This window comes from Lutzomyia longipalpis, chromosome 1, assembly GCF_024334085.1.
Source record: "Lutzomyia longipalpis isolate SR_M1_2022 chromosome 1, ASM2433408v1".
Classification (NCBI taxonomy): domain Eukaryota; kingdom Metazoa; phylum Arthropoda; class Insecta; order Diptera; family Psychodidae; genus Lutzomyia; species Lutzomyia longipalpis.
Genome location: NC_074707.1, coordinates 45,786,789 through 45,802,222, shown reverse-complemented (window position 1 = coordinate 45,802,222; position 15,434 = coordinate 45,786,789). Strand labels below are relative to the sequence as shown.

The following is a 15,434-nucleotide window of genomic DNA, read 5'->3' as shown; positions in this document are numbered from 1 at the left end:
GATTTTTTTTCTCACTGTTTTGGTGAGGAATTTTTATGTACGATTTATTCATCAAATAATACTTTATGCTTAAAACAGCATCAACATAGCACTTTTATCATTTCTTTCATTTTCCCACTCCCAACCCACAGAAAAAATCTCTCCACATCCTCATCAATCTGGCTTTTCACACACAAAACACTAGTTTTTTTTTCATAATAGTTTGCTTCCTTCTGTCTTTGAGTGTTGCAAACACACATCAAAAGAAAACTAATTTACAAAATAAAAAATGTGACTCAAAATTTACAAACAAATAATATTTACAGCAGTACAAAAAATAGCGCTATACCGTCGCCCCGTTCAATTTTGAATAACATATTTCTCAATTTTTCATTTGAAAATATATTTTTTTAAATCTTTGAGAATTCTTTCCTTAAAATTTCTTGAAATGAATTTTAATTAAAAAAAAAATTGATATTCGGTTGAAACATAATAATACCCTTAAAGAAACACGTGATCCAACATTACACGGTTTGACGGTATAATAAAAAATTCTCATTCGGAAGCTATCTAGAGAAGATTAACGAAGATGGATTTTTTAACCTCTCCATATATTCGAGAAAACTGTTTTTTGTTAAATCTTTTTGAAACGTTAAAAAGAGTTTTTTAAACTCCCGTAAGATTTTTCTCATCTTTTGTTGTTGAAACTATCTAATAATGCCTTAAAATATATATTTTTTGTTCATTTGGCTGCCAAAGAATATTATCTTTGATTTCATTTAAGCTGTTTGCTCATTCTAAAATGTTTTGCATAGTTTCCTAGTTGCAGAATAAAATGTTGTCTTTTTTCACAATTTTTCTTCATTTACTTTTCATGTTATCTTAATTCTTTTTCATGTCTAAAAATTTTATCAAAAGTTTCCATTAATCATTCAATATTTTTTTTTATTTTTAAGGTTTTACTTTTTTCTTTTACTTTCTTGCAATAATATCCTATGAATTGTTTATATCTAAGTTTTTTTTCTTTAAGTGTAAATTGTAATAAGCATTTTTTCTCACTGTAGCTGCATTTTCTTCTTTTTTTTTATATTAAAATGTTTATTGGTCGCTTCATTTATTTTCTGGAATATAGTAACATTAATATTTTTACGCTTAAGTTCTTTTTTTTTGTTAATAAATCTCTCTCTTTTTTTTCTTTTAATATTCCTTTTTCTCACTTCATTTCTGGTCTCTTTCTTCTATTTTTATTTTGAAAAAATTGGCAAGCGGATCATTACTCTTATGAACTCTTTCACTTTTTCCTTCCTACTCCGGTAATTCTCTAATAAATTGTTGTAAGTAAAGAAACAATACTCTGGCGTAAGTTTTTCTTTTCTCGGATTTAGTAAGTACAAAATAATGGTATTCATCAGTTTTTAATTATTTCTTTTTCTTCTAAATAGAAACATTTTGTTATCTTCATGTCATATCAATGAATTTTAGTGTTGTTTTTTTTTTAATTTCTTCATCCACTATTATCTTAATTCAATATGAATATTCACGATAAGATATGTTTTTTACTCACTAAATTGTAACTTAGTAATTCATTTTTCTTGTCTTGTAATTTAATATTCTTTTTTTAACTGGTAATTGTTTGCCGTTTTTCTTCGTGTAATTTATTCACACTAAACATTGTTACAGGTTTATGCTCAATTTCATTTGTTTTTTTTCTTTAAATGGTACCACATTAATTTGTTAATTTAATTCCTTTTTAACATTTCTCTTAAGTCGCCATTTTTATTTATTTTTTGTATTTACAATTTAAGTGTTAAAAAAAATTCTTTTAAGTAAACTTTGAGCAATAATAAACTAAATATTTCTCGTTCTCTTAAAGTTTGTAAAAAATTAAGAGAGAAGTAAATTCATAGAGATTAAAAATTTGTTGTTTTAGTAAATGAATGGAATCTTTAGTAAGAAAAAAATATGTTAGAATCATTTTAGACCACAGAATGGCATTTTAAATGAATCACGTGTGAAATATTCTTTCAGGGACTTTCCATTCTTAACCATTTCTCACAGGAAAATCAATTTTTTGTCTTTTCAATTCCATTTTAAAAGGTAATGAGAATTTACAAAATAAAATAAAGAGGCGAAGAATATTTTGTCTATTGATATGTTGAGAAAAACAAAGAAGATGGAAAGCTGTGCTCAAGAATCACAGCTAATAATAAAGTAAAAAGTCTTTTTTCAATATTTTTTCTTTTCCATTTCAGCGTAAAGCAGAAAGTTTGTTCTCTTCGTCATTTCCTTATCAAGCCTTTTATTTTTCTTTGATAGTTCATTTATCGCGAGTAAATATTTAAAGTAAATATTTGTTTAAGAAGAAAAAAAGGAAAATGTGTGATAAAAAGAAGAATCAATAGACGTTCCCATTGTTCGTAATGCAAAGTCTATCTTATACTTTTTTTAACCGTCATTAAGTTCATTTTTTTTCTCTCTTCATTTTATTCTTCCGTGAAGGGATGTTCCGAAGTATCACTTATATTTCTTCGTTTATTCTCTAATATTTTGGTTGCTTGCTCAAGTGTTTCCATGTAGAAAAGATTCTGCTCGACATTCGAGTACTTCTTCTCATCGAAACCAAATGTTAATCCCAGTACAATATTGAAGGCGGACGCATCATAACCGTGACATCCTGAATATCTATATTGTGGCTTCTTATTGAATTTGCAACCACCAGATTGGGCACCTAAAATACAGAAGAAAACCGAAAATATACCAAAAATTCCTTCCTCTTTTTTTTTATATATTCTTTTTATGCTACTTTTCCACCATAATGCTACTAAAGAGCAAAAATCACAGAACACTAAAAAAAAAGAACTTCCTAACCACATTTTACGTAAATTGTGAAATATAAAATTAAATGGAAAAACATTTATCTCACTGATTACAAAAAAAAATTCACCACAAAAAAAAGCCAAAGGGAATTTTATTTACAGCAGCGTGCAATTTTTGGTTGTTAATTTATTTAGTTAGTATCGTGCAAACAGAGATATAAAATTCACAAAGATAGCAAAACACATATTACCATAATTTTTTAATTGCACACCAAATAAATATTTACAACACCTCCACTTTATCTCTTTTCCATCCCATTATTTACACTGTTGGGGTATGTTCTCTTTTTTTTTCTTGTAAATAATTTAGAGAGTGAGAATGTTCGAAACAATGAGAAATTAGAACATTTTCTCTCTATATTCTTTACGTTTTTTTTTCACCTTTCACTCTCACCCTCATCCTCGTGGTAGACAATAAAATATACTGAATTTTTTATACATCTAACCCAAAGACTGTGGATAAAGAGGAAAAAAAATCAAATAAAAATTCAATGTGTGTGGAGAAAAAGGCCATCGCACATGTCACCATTTATATGTTGTTCTTTTCATTTTGTTAAATAAAAAAAAACATTTTTTTTACATAGAAATTCATCTGGAATTTCCCCAAAGAGTCACAAACAATGGCAACAGAAGAGCTCAATAGGTTTATTTTTCTTAAATAAATTCAAAGTTAAATGTTTAATCTTTCATTGCCTCACAGAGAATAAATCATAGTGTAAGAGAGGGCCTATTCTAGATGAATAGAATCTTTTCTTATTGAAAAGAATAAATTTTAAAAAGACGAAAATTATTCATGATAAAATTTCAGACCTTAGGAAGGAGAGGAAATTATCCGAAAAGTCATATAAGCGTTTTATGTGGCTCTGTCTTATTGCGACGTCAAAAACGACTATTTATCTGTGCTACAAAATACCTAATGCAATGTCGAATTTTGACCTAAGGGCACGTTAAAAGTTGTAATTTTAATTTATTAAAGTCTGTTTGTTTGTGGTAGGTGAACTCCTCCGAAATGGTTTGAAGTATTGTATAACATTCCATTAGGCATTATAGTTAAAAATTAAGTCAACATTAGGCAAAAGCTGAGTCTAAGGCAAAAGTTGAGTCACAATAAGACAATTTAGTCGTTTTTGGCGTCGCAATAAGGTAAATTTGCGTCAACACTAGTTTTAACCTTATTGATGTCAAAAATTAAGAAGGAACGTCATACAAGTTTAAAAAAAATTAGAAAATTCTTATCGGTCAGACCTCGTATTTTGTTTTCAAATAATTATTTTGTTTTGCTCCTCAAATAAAAAAAAATTCCCAAGACTTTTTTACAAAAACGAAACAAAATTTCTATTTCACTGAACATCACTGTATTTTATTTTAATCTTCGCTCACAGTCAAGTTTGAACTAAAAGTCAAACATTTGTGATTTGATGATTTTATCATCACAAACGCACTGAATCATTCGTTGCAATTATAAAGCAATTTTGCGGTAAATAATGTTCCAGAACAAAGGAGTTCTTTATCTATGTTACAAAATAAAAAAATTTCAAGACATTCCAGCTGCTATGTAATTTATTTTCCATTTAATTTCTCAACATGAACCCTATACGTAAAGAAAAAAATGTCTCAAGTTGAATAATTTTAAAAATTAATCTTGAACTCAATTATCTGTATTTGTAACTTGATATGAAAAAGCAGATAAATAATTTTGTTGAAAGGTCACAGCACGAATAAACATTGATAGCTTGCCAAAGTAAATATAGAAATTATTGCATTGTTTTAAATCTCAAACATACGCAATAACTTCTCTCTTCATGTATAAGTAGTGAAAAAAAATTCTCCTAAGAAGTATTCAATAGAAAGGAAAACGTGAAAAAGTTCTTAAGAAATCAGACACAAATTATGGAGTCATGAGTTCATTCATAAAGTAAGATATATTGAATTATCTAATCTGATGTAACACACGCCTCTCCTAATTTAATGTTCCGTAATCAATATATCAATTTTCCGCTCATAGATAGCCCCCCCAAAAACTTCTCCACAATTCCTCCGTATTGTAATACAGTCTTACTGGAAAAATCCACCTCCTACGAGATAATCAATAGACGGAAAAAATTCAATTTCATATTTAATTTATTTTTGATTGACAGAATATCCGCAGAAGAAAGACTTTGTCCACACTGACCATCGAGAGAGAAAGGGGAAAAAATTGAAACACAATAATAGTCCAATTAAACTTCAATGTATTGAGGGAACAAAATATGAAAAATTTCAATAAACTACTTCCTCACCCGCTTCACCCTTTAATCCACAATCCACACTGTCGCAATACCCCAAAGACTCGAAAGCATATACGGAGCAATTTTGTGTTATTGAAATGTGATATATGTTGGCATTATACATACGTTATTGGGGGTGGTTGGAAAGTTTTCGTCCCAAGAGACATCATTTAAGAGGTATTGAAATTGCATTAAAACGATTAATTTATTCATGAGGCGCATGCAAAAGAATTAGTAAAACTTTTCTTTGAATTTCTGGTTTATTTTATGAGTTTATTTGTTTACACGAGCCCCCATTCACGTGTGAGCTTTTAAGGAAGAAAAATAATTCATTTTCAATGGGCAAATATCAACATTTAGTAATTCAATCAACATAATTTTAATACAATTCGGTGTATATCTAAAAATTGTGCATAAACATAATAAATTTTTGCATTAGCATCAATATCATTCAGTGTCATATTGGAATTTATGATTCAATTATTTATACACTCACACTGAACGTGTTTTTTGGCTGAAGTATAAACCTAAAGTAACAAAGAAATATAAGCCCAAAACACAAAGTATTGTACAACCGAAGTATACACAATTTAATATATAAAAAAGTAAACTTCATTGAAAGCTTCATTTTTTTTTAATAGAATTTGACGATTTCTTGCGCTTGAAAAAAATCCTACAAAACTTATGAGGCCACCCTTGGAACATGTCTTACTTAAAACTTTATTTTCCATCACAAAAATTATACGATTTCTTTTGCTACACACATATTTTACTTCGCATCAATGACTTATTTGACTTGAAAAAAGTCACTATCGCTGACGCACTGCGTCTCAATTGCACACAAACATGAAATAAGAATGCCTTCAATAAATTTTTATTTTTTTACGCTTCACCCACCTAACCACAAGTGACTAATCCCACAAATTAAAATGATCTAATTAAATCATAATACATACGTACACATATATGCTTGACAACTAGTTTTGTGAAATTCCTCTGTGGTTAGAACAAACAAAAAAATGAAAAAAAAAAAAATTTCCCAGTTGTGCGCAGAAATTTAAATTATTTAATACTACCGTCATTTAAGAATAAAAATTATCTCTTACTTTTTATTTTGTTTTTTTTTTCTTCTTCTTCCTACTAACATAGTGTCGTTCATTACTGGCTCTCTGAGGAGAATCTTTCGTAATGTTGAGAGTGATTTAATATGGTAATTCATTGATTTTCTCAAAAATTTTAACCCCTCAAACCTAAATATAAGAAATTAAATCCATGAAGGGCGCTTTTTGCATGCCATTCATTTTGCCGCAAGGTATCCACTCCCGTAGTTTTTGTGATCCAACACTATGCTATATGTAATGTTGTGAGCAATATATCAGACCTAAAGAATGGCAAATACTAAAATAGTTTTTATTCCACAAAAAAATAGTTTTATAGATTGCAAGGTAAAGTTTTCCACTGTTTGACCAGATAAAATGTGAAATAGAATTTGTGTTAGCAAAAGTTCTATTTACGAGAATAAAACTAACAAGTTGCGGAGTATATGTTGGTGAAAGGGAAGTGAATCCTTGCACAATCCTCAAGTCCGTGCATTGCATAATATTCAACAGAAGTTTTCCTACAGAATCAAGATTTCTCCGGGATTAACCACAATGTCAAATGAATAAATTATTTAGGAACAATCTTTGGGATCTTCCACTGGAGTTTTCACTGACAAAGTGAGAATGCAAATTTGCTGTAAGATAGAAGATTTTATGATTGCAAATTTTGCAGTTTAATCAGTTTCCTTCTCTGCCTACACCTTTTATCTTGTCTAAATCATTAATAACCTTCATTTAACTTTAATGACTTGAATTTTCTTATGCTGAATTGTTTTAGAAATTAATACACCAAAGTATTTTCACAGAATCTCAACGTTTTTTTCTTTCTTGCATTTTACATTAATGAAAAATTCTTCAGAATAACTTGTAGCTAATTGATTACTTTTTATTGGATTTTATTCTCTACTTAATAATCTTTACTCTGTGAGAGTTTATAGAAAAACCAATTGTGAAAGTTTTCTCAATTAAAAAGTTTAAAAAAAAAAGAACTTTCCTTTTTGGGTCATCCCTAGCACTACTGTGGGACAATTGAATGCCCTTTCTGATTGCCATTGATTGAGGCTCCTTCATCCCTTTCAATTGCAGAACGAGCACACAGTCCAATCACATTTCTTTGAATCAACTTCCCAGACATTCAACACAAGTGTTTGTTTGACGTTATAATTTTTTTTGGTCCGTAAAGTTTGTCCTCTCCTCATTCTTCCACACACTAGAAACACCATAATTTCTCCTCACCCACTCATGGGAGACAGAAATTAGTGGAATTAAGTTATATAATTACTCTTTATTGCTCAATGCAACCACAATTCATTGAACCGCAGCGTACAAAATGAATGATATTTTAGATGGAGTGTGGTACGATAAGGCATTCCAATTTTATTGTCTCAATTGTATATGACACATATTTTTCTCTCTCAAACCCCCCCTCATTTAGCCAATCAAACAACAACAACAAAACACGTTGTATTACCTTTATTTAATTGCATATGTAGGTATGACTTAAATGCTGGCTTTATCAATTGAATTTGTGTTCATCAATTCTCACGAATACTTTTACAAAATTCATACAAAATTGATTCAAGATGCGCACCTCATTGAAAATTGCCCACATTACCTTCTGAGGAATTTTCTTTCATAAACAAAAACCTCTACTATGTAGATTTTTGTGGAGTTTACAAATACGCGCGGAGAGTTATGGGGAGGAACAAAAAGAAAGAAAAAATTACAATAAAACACAAAAGCTCTCCCAAAGTCGTCACATGCAATTCAATATTACACGAAACAATTTTCCCATTATGTGGGATTTTTACCTCCTTCCCCAAGTCAACCTCCCGCGCGTCTTACTTAATCTCATGGCAATATACAACACAAGAAATCAATATATGTACAGCATTTGAAGTTTTTTAGTTCAACACACAACACACAGTTCAATCCATACCTCCCCCGCCCCCCCACTCATTGCGCTATTTGGAGACATCGAAGCATGAGGAGAAAAAAAAATCACGAAAGACTCTTTTACAACACAGATTCTATGAGGTGCATTGTAAATGTATATCACCACAAGTATGTTGTATTTAAGTAGCATAAGAAGAACCCCTTCAAGAACAAACACATGCGGCGACCTAAACAACCATCAGGTGCCTATTTTGTAAAAATCACTCCAATACACGACATACAAGCAGCCAATATACAAGAGAAGCAAACTTTGAGGCAAAAAAAAAAACCTCCCATTAGCATCAACTTACATGTGAAAATAATAAGTTGTATATGTGGTTAAAATGTGGGTACTTATAGGAGAGCTCTTTCTTGCTTTCTACTAAAAATTCATCCACACGAAGGCTGAGATTTTATGCAAAAATAGGTGTTAGAAATATATTCTCAGCATGTGTTTGTTCATTCAAAATTATATCAAATATTTGCTCCTCTTATTAGATTCTCCTGGTGCGCGTGTGAATCACCCGACAAAAGTGAATTTTATAGGACTAAAAACTTCCAACACCGCATGCAGAGTTGGATAATATCCAGATTCGTTATTTAAAAAAAAAGCCACCAACAACAATTAGCAATTACACGAGATTCGATCAAACAGACAATTTACATGCAAAACAATATATGTACTCTGTCTGTAAAATCTGCATAAAGTTTTATAATGTAAAATAGACATAAAACTTTATAACAATTTGTCGCAAGTTCCTTGAATTTATTACATCGCAGGGTTATTCAGAAAGGAGTTTATTCGTTTTTTTTGTATCTTCACTCCCTTCAATTGAGGAAATAATCGAGATACGCCCAATTTTGTAGAAGAAGATCAAAAATAATTAATAAATTGTTAGAGACTCATTATTTATTACAGAGATCTACTAGAAAAAAGCTGGTGAAGATTTATCCAAGAAATATCAAAGAATCAATCACATGTGAGCTTTTAAAGAAAAAAAAATAATTGACTTCAATTGCAGAAAATAAGAAAAGCTTGTAGTTCAAACTACATAGTAATTGTATGGAAATGTTTCACGTTATTATTATAATTTCGTCATTTCATCGAAGTATACGGTAAAAATATAACAGAATAATATATTCTCTATAGATAAAGTATTATACACCCGAAGTATATGATTATATTAAAAAATATATAATAGTTAAATAGTCTCATTTATTGGGAAAAAAATTCCTTGCCAATTACTACCGACAAAGCTCTCGAATGAATGCTTTAGGCGCTTCAAGCATTAAAAAGACTAAAAAACGCAATAGTGACGTCATTTACTACATTTTCAGATAAAGTTTTGCTAACATTATTTGTCTAATTATTCCATATGAAAATAAAGTCAATATTCTTGGTAATTTCTTATTTATTTATATTTGTCCAATCTTTTTTTTTTGCTATAATTTTGAGTATCCCGATTAGTTCCTCAAAATAAGGAATTATCCCATATAAAAATGAAGAAACTCCTTTCTTAATCTCCTATTCGGTGCGATAAGAATTCTGACAATCAATTAATGGATTTTTTATTGATAATTTTCAACTTATTAATCTTTGATAAAATTATTAATTCAAACAATTTTCCGAATAACCCCTTATCTCATTACTTACACAACACTCTCATTCAGATAATTCCTTATCAAATGAAAATCAAATCTTTTCTCATGCCAACTCTAATACGCAGACACCGGCTCATTGTGCACCACAAATATTACAAGCTATGTAACCTTCATATGAATAGCGCGATACGCTTCATGGAGTTTGGGTGTAATTAATCGAAATTTCACAAACCAACACCACACAGAGTGCGAAAAGTGTTTTAAAAAAAAAACTCTACCTTCATAATAAATTTACTAGCGGAAAAGATTTCAGTTTTAAACAGAAAAAAAATGTAAAGAAAAAGATCTTTGTCTCACCTATTGGATGAATACACTCCGGTGTGAGGGTACACTTAATCCAGGGCAGTAGAATTCTCTCATTGACCGTGGATGTATCAATGAAAAAGACTACATCCATCTCCACCATGGGCAGGAATAGAAAACTCTCCTTTGTCACTTGAAAGTATTCAAACATTTTGGGATGCGTACGTGCTGACACGGCTTGTCGTGTCACCCACCCAAGTACACCACTCCCACTTGCTGACACAGTCCTCACGAGATCATACACTTCGCGACTCCCACCCCGAACACGAACGCTATTCTCAATGAATAGCACCGTATGTGCCCGCGTGAGGGCATCCTTGATCACGAGCGGCCGAAAGGCGTGCATCTCTTCGTCACTGACGTAAGTTGGGTACACTGTCAAGTCATATGGTATCACAGAACACTTTGAACTATTGCAGAATCCACCAACAGCTCGCGAATCCTCCTCCGACAGCCCCAAATCATAAATGAGAAGGGGCTCATTCGGCAGGCGCAATGCCATATTTTGCGCCAGGAGAATAAGCGACGCTGCCTGACCCTTTAGTGCATAAGTCACAATGGAGAAATTCGATTTGGTGCCATTGTAGATGGTCTGCGTGAAACCAAGAAGGGCCAAGAATTTCGGATCAATGTCCAATTTCTTCTCGTCAGACACCCGAAGTTGTTCCTATTGACACAAATAAATAAATAAATAAGGATATGTAGGCAATGCACATATGTATGTACTGTACATGAACATGCAATCACAATCTCCCATACAGATTGTGTAGAACTTTCCCTCCACCCACTCACTCGTAATAACCCCCCATTGAGATGATTTTCACTGTGTGTGCTGCAAACTCAAATGAATCTCCCGTGGAGGACATTATGATGTAAATTTAAAGCCATTACGGGGAAAATTGTGTGATCATCATGAAATCCTCTGCAAATGCTCCTTACATATTGCACCAAATTGACCGAATATATGTATGTATTGGCTTAGGCACGAGAGTTCATAGCTTGGAAATGACCCTTTTTTTACCCCTCTTATGGCATTTTGAAAGTTTTCTCAATTTAGAGGTAGATTCTTATAAAAATCTTTTCTTTTCTTTTTTTAACAACTTAAAAGATTGTTATAAGATTTTGACAGATTGAGTTTTTAAATCGTTATATGGTCATTCTATAAAAGAAAAACAGAATTAGTTGTTCCAGAAAACAGCCAGAAAGAACTTTAAAGAGTCCTGGAAAAGTTATTTTCTTTCAGAAACCCGTTCAAAAAAAGAAATAAATTGCCAAAATCTTATAAGATTTTTTCCAGAATATCAAAAATCTTGTAATTGACGAATTGTAAGAAAAGAAAAGAATTGTATCAGAATCTGCCCCTTAATCTAATGTCTTTACTTTAGTTGAATTTTAAATTGTGTTCAAAAAAGTTTTTATTTTCACGAAAATCGAATAAATTTTGTTAAAGAAAGAGTTTAAGAACTTTTAGTTTAAAATTTTAGGAATAAATGATTAAGAATTGAAAGCTACTATTCTACACTCAATAAACTTTAAAATAAGGAATAATAATTTATCTGGCGATTTTTTGGTTTTAAAGCGAATCTTCCGAATATTTCCAAAGATTTGTATATTTGACTTCACATGAACCTCTTTTGTTGAAAATCGAAAACTCAAAACCGAAAAAATCCAAAAACGTATTTAGGACTTTTTGGTTTGATTTTTAGCATAAATTTACTACTTTTCGGTTTGAATTTAGTCCTTTTTTTAGCCTTTAATAATTCTTTTTTTTTTAAGTTTTGTTCCTCAATATGTGCTGTTTTGGGAATTAAAACCAAATATTTATCGGCTTGAATTTAGTACATTCTTGTTGAATTTACTACTTTTCTGTTTGATTTAAGAGTTTTATGCTTGAATTTATTATTTTTCGGCTTAGACTTATATTTGATTTTCCTTGGCGAATAACCCGAATATTTCCGAAGATCCAAATAATTCCGTTTAGATAAACCCCTTCTTGGAATAATATCTCAAGAACAAACTATGAGAAAATTCCTTAAAGTTCTTATCTCCTCCAGAAGTTTTTTTTTTTTCAATTCAATAAAAGGCTAAAATAAGCAACAAAAAAATTAATTTTCCTAAGCAATCTACCCAACAAAAAATTCGCAATGAATTCAATTTCTTATCCTAATAAGTCACGGCTATTTCTCCCCCTAGAACCCAATTTCATATAAAATATTGTCTTCATGTTATTCGTCATGACCCAATTTTAGAACCTACCTACAGTGAATTGAATGTGACTGTGTGAATATGCTGAATACCCCTAAAATGTGCACTTTCATCCCAAATGCCTAATTTTGCCTATTTCATTTTCATTTATATTTTACATATAGAAATTTTCTCCGCAATGTGAATTGGGCCCCCATTCAGAGCCCCCATCTCTCTCGTACACCTTGCACAGCATTCTCCGAGAGGGGAAAAAAAGTAATAAAATCGGATGGGAAAATGTGTGTTGTGGTAATATTTTGTCTTTAAATAGTGTAAACAAATGGTTTTATTGTCCAGCAGCTTATAAAGAGTTTCTCATAAACATTCCCAAATGGGAGCGGTCTCAGGTGTTAATCGAAAACATCTCTAAATGAGGTTCCTGGTACATTCTACTCTTTTTTTTTCTTATGAAAAATTTGCTTTCTTAGAATCCCCCGCAGTACCCTCAAACAACAATAAAAATCATCTTTCTGGCGTCATCGAACATTTTAAAATGAATTCTCTTCTCTCTATGAGAAAAATCTTTTATTTTGCTTAAGAGAAACATTCGCTGAGTGACAACGCAGAAGAAATCTGTTAATTGGAAAAGCACAATGCTATTTACACGCTTTTACTGATGAACAAAAAAAAGCTAAATTTCTGCACATTTTGGAGGTCATTTTTGCGAAATGTGTTGCGCATAAAAATCAGAAATTTTGAGCATTTTGTGAGGAATTTTCTTTGGAATGTTTAGAAGGAAGTCTGCAATTTCTTAATGTATTCAACTTCCTTCCAAAATAAGAGCAAAGATGGTGTAGCAAATAGAGTAATTAAGAGCAAAGCAAATACATCTGTTTAATTGCCGACAAAATCTCTGGCGAATGACCAAAAAGCTCCACAAACTGAAGCTTGTTTTTAAGCAAATATTTATGTACTTTTTAAGTTAAAATAAAAAAGAATAATAATATATTTTTTCCGTCGAGTAATAAGCAAAGTTTGAATGAGAATCTTAATAAAAGATCTCCTGAGTAAAGAGAGTATTAAAAAAATAAATCACGCGAGTTTTCCACCGTAGGAAAATGGTTTAAATATATATTGTCAGGCATTTAAATAGTTTTCATTTTTCATATGACACAGACAGAAAGTTTTTAGAATAAATAGAAATTAAGAAAAAAAAAATAATTTAAACACTAAATTTAGTTACCTTTTTGGGGACTAACTCCTAATGATCTGAATAACCTTCTTTAAAGTTTAAAAATTTGCATTTCTTGATAAAAAAAATATCCTTTTAGCTGATCCATTTAGAATTTATTTAAATCCTCCAGAAGAACCTAAATAAGTCTTCCTTATCATCTTTATTGCTTATCATTGAGCTTCTCAGTCTCCCTTAAAATATGTTTTATGCTATTTATGCTGCCTATGGGAGCAAGAAAATCCAATTTTAGCAATTGTGAAAAATTGAAAACTCCTCAATATCTAGCTCATGGTTCATTTCCCCGCAAAACTTTCTGGCATTAAAAGCTTCCTATTTCTGTGGATTAAAATTTATATGTTTCGTTACTCCCCAAAAAATCGAATCTATTAATCAAAAAATAAAAAAGATCGTCTACAAGAGAATCATCTTGTGAATAATCTGAATCTTTGCCAGAAAATCCGTGTTAATAGCACAAATAGAAATGATTGAAATTTTTCTTAGGCACAAGAAGCTATAAATTATATTTTTAATGGCTTTTAATATAAATCTCAAGGAAAGGACTCTTCCTAAGCATATAAGATTTCCCTTGGATGTCTCGTCAAGACGGATCAGAGAAGAGAGGATGGGGCTTTGGATTCATCTGTAGGGTAATCACTCACCTTGAATTCTCTGAACTGCTGATGCGTCCCGTCAATAATATCCTTAATGGACTGATTCTGTTGCCCCGTAGGCCCCAGGATGATCAGCACCAGACTCGTGGCGATGACGCAGCACAGGATGATCAGGAAATTTTTCGTCCTCATGGCGAATTCGTGCGGAAGCTTGCAGTTCACATGAAGCTGTGTGGCCTTACGCTCTCTCCTCCTCAGGGGGATGATGCTCTCTCAATTTCCGCGTCCTAGAGCAATTGTGGGAATCACTGCCGGAGGAAAAGAAGAACCACACACACAGCACACGATTAATTTTTTGAGCACTCACACGCCTCTTTAACGCAATTCAATGGGGGCTTTTGGAAAGTGAGTGCGGAACGAGCTGCGAAGCCTTCCGGGGGGCAAAAAGAAAGAAAAACACTGGCCGAAGGGGGCAAGAAAACGAAGAAAACACTGACGCTGTGCCCGCTTTGACTTGCATACGATTAGATTAGCATTATTCACGAGGTGTGCCAGGTGCTTCTGCTATCGCGGCACATTCCATCTTATCATTCATCAATTCCTGGCGCCGGAAAAGACGAGGAAATTGCGAAAAACGCGAAAGTTTGGCACAAATTCTTCCACCCAAAAAAAATTTTTTGTTACACAAGCTTGGCGCCCCCAAACTTTAGCACTTTGCGCTCGTTTGATGCACACTTCCCTACCGCCTGATGGGGATACTCACAGACTTTCAGGTCATCTTGGTGCAGAGCACAAAACATGACTTTTCACGAGGAATTTTCACCGCAAAAAAAGCAGCAGAGAAATTTTTCTGCGCCCGTACAAAAAATCGGGTGTCGACTGCGCGAGCCTTTGTCGCAAATACACGCAATCTTGCGTGACAATCGAGTGTGAAACGCGAGAAATGTTTCAAGCACTAAAATTATGTTTCAATGTAGCGTGCAGCAAGAAAGTGTCCCGCGAAGATTCTTGCAGCAAATGCAGCATGCCGAATTATGCGCTTTTCTCGTGTTTTCATTGAATTTTTCCGTACGGGTGCACCTTTTCGCTCGCACAAAAACATCCCGTGAAAAATGGCATTAGCAAAAAAGAAAATCAAAGCAGAAAAGTAGTCTACTTTTAGGCGCAGCAAACCCACCCACACACATGTGAAATTGCTGCTTGAACCAGCATGCGTCGTATAATACAACAATATGCCGCATTTGCTGTTTCAAGTATCTGTTTTGTTAATTTTCCACGTGGTT

The 15,434-nt window shown here is 32.1% G+C and overlaps 1 protein-coding gene across 1 annotated transcript; it reads right to left on the bottom strand.

The window, feature by feature from the left end:
• Positions 1 to 15: 15 nt before the first annotated feature.
• LOC129787795 (uncharacterized) lies at positions 16 to 15,388 on the bottom strand. Its single transcript, XM_055823584.1, has 4 exons — positions 14,915 to 15,388; positions 14,200 to 14,459; positions 10,117 to 10,789; positions 16 to 2,707 (listed from the first exon to the last, which is right to left on the bottom strand). Exons 2-4 carry the CDS (start codon positions 14,341 to 14,343, stop codon positions 2,463 to 2,465), a joined length of 1,062 nt encoding a protein of 353 aa, XP_055679559.1. The 5' UTR covers positions 14,344 to 14,459; positions 14,915 to 15,388; the 3' UTR covers positions 16 to 2,462.
• Between the last annotated feature and the right edge of the window lie 46 nt (positions 15,389 to 15,434).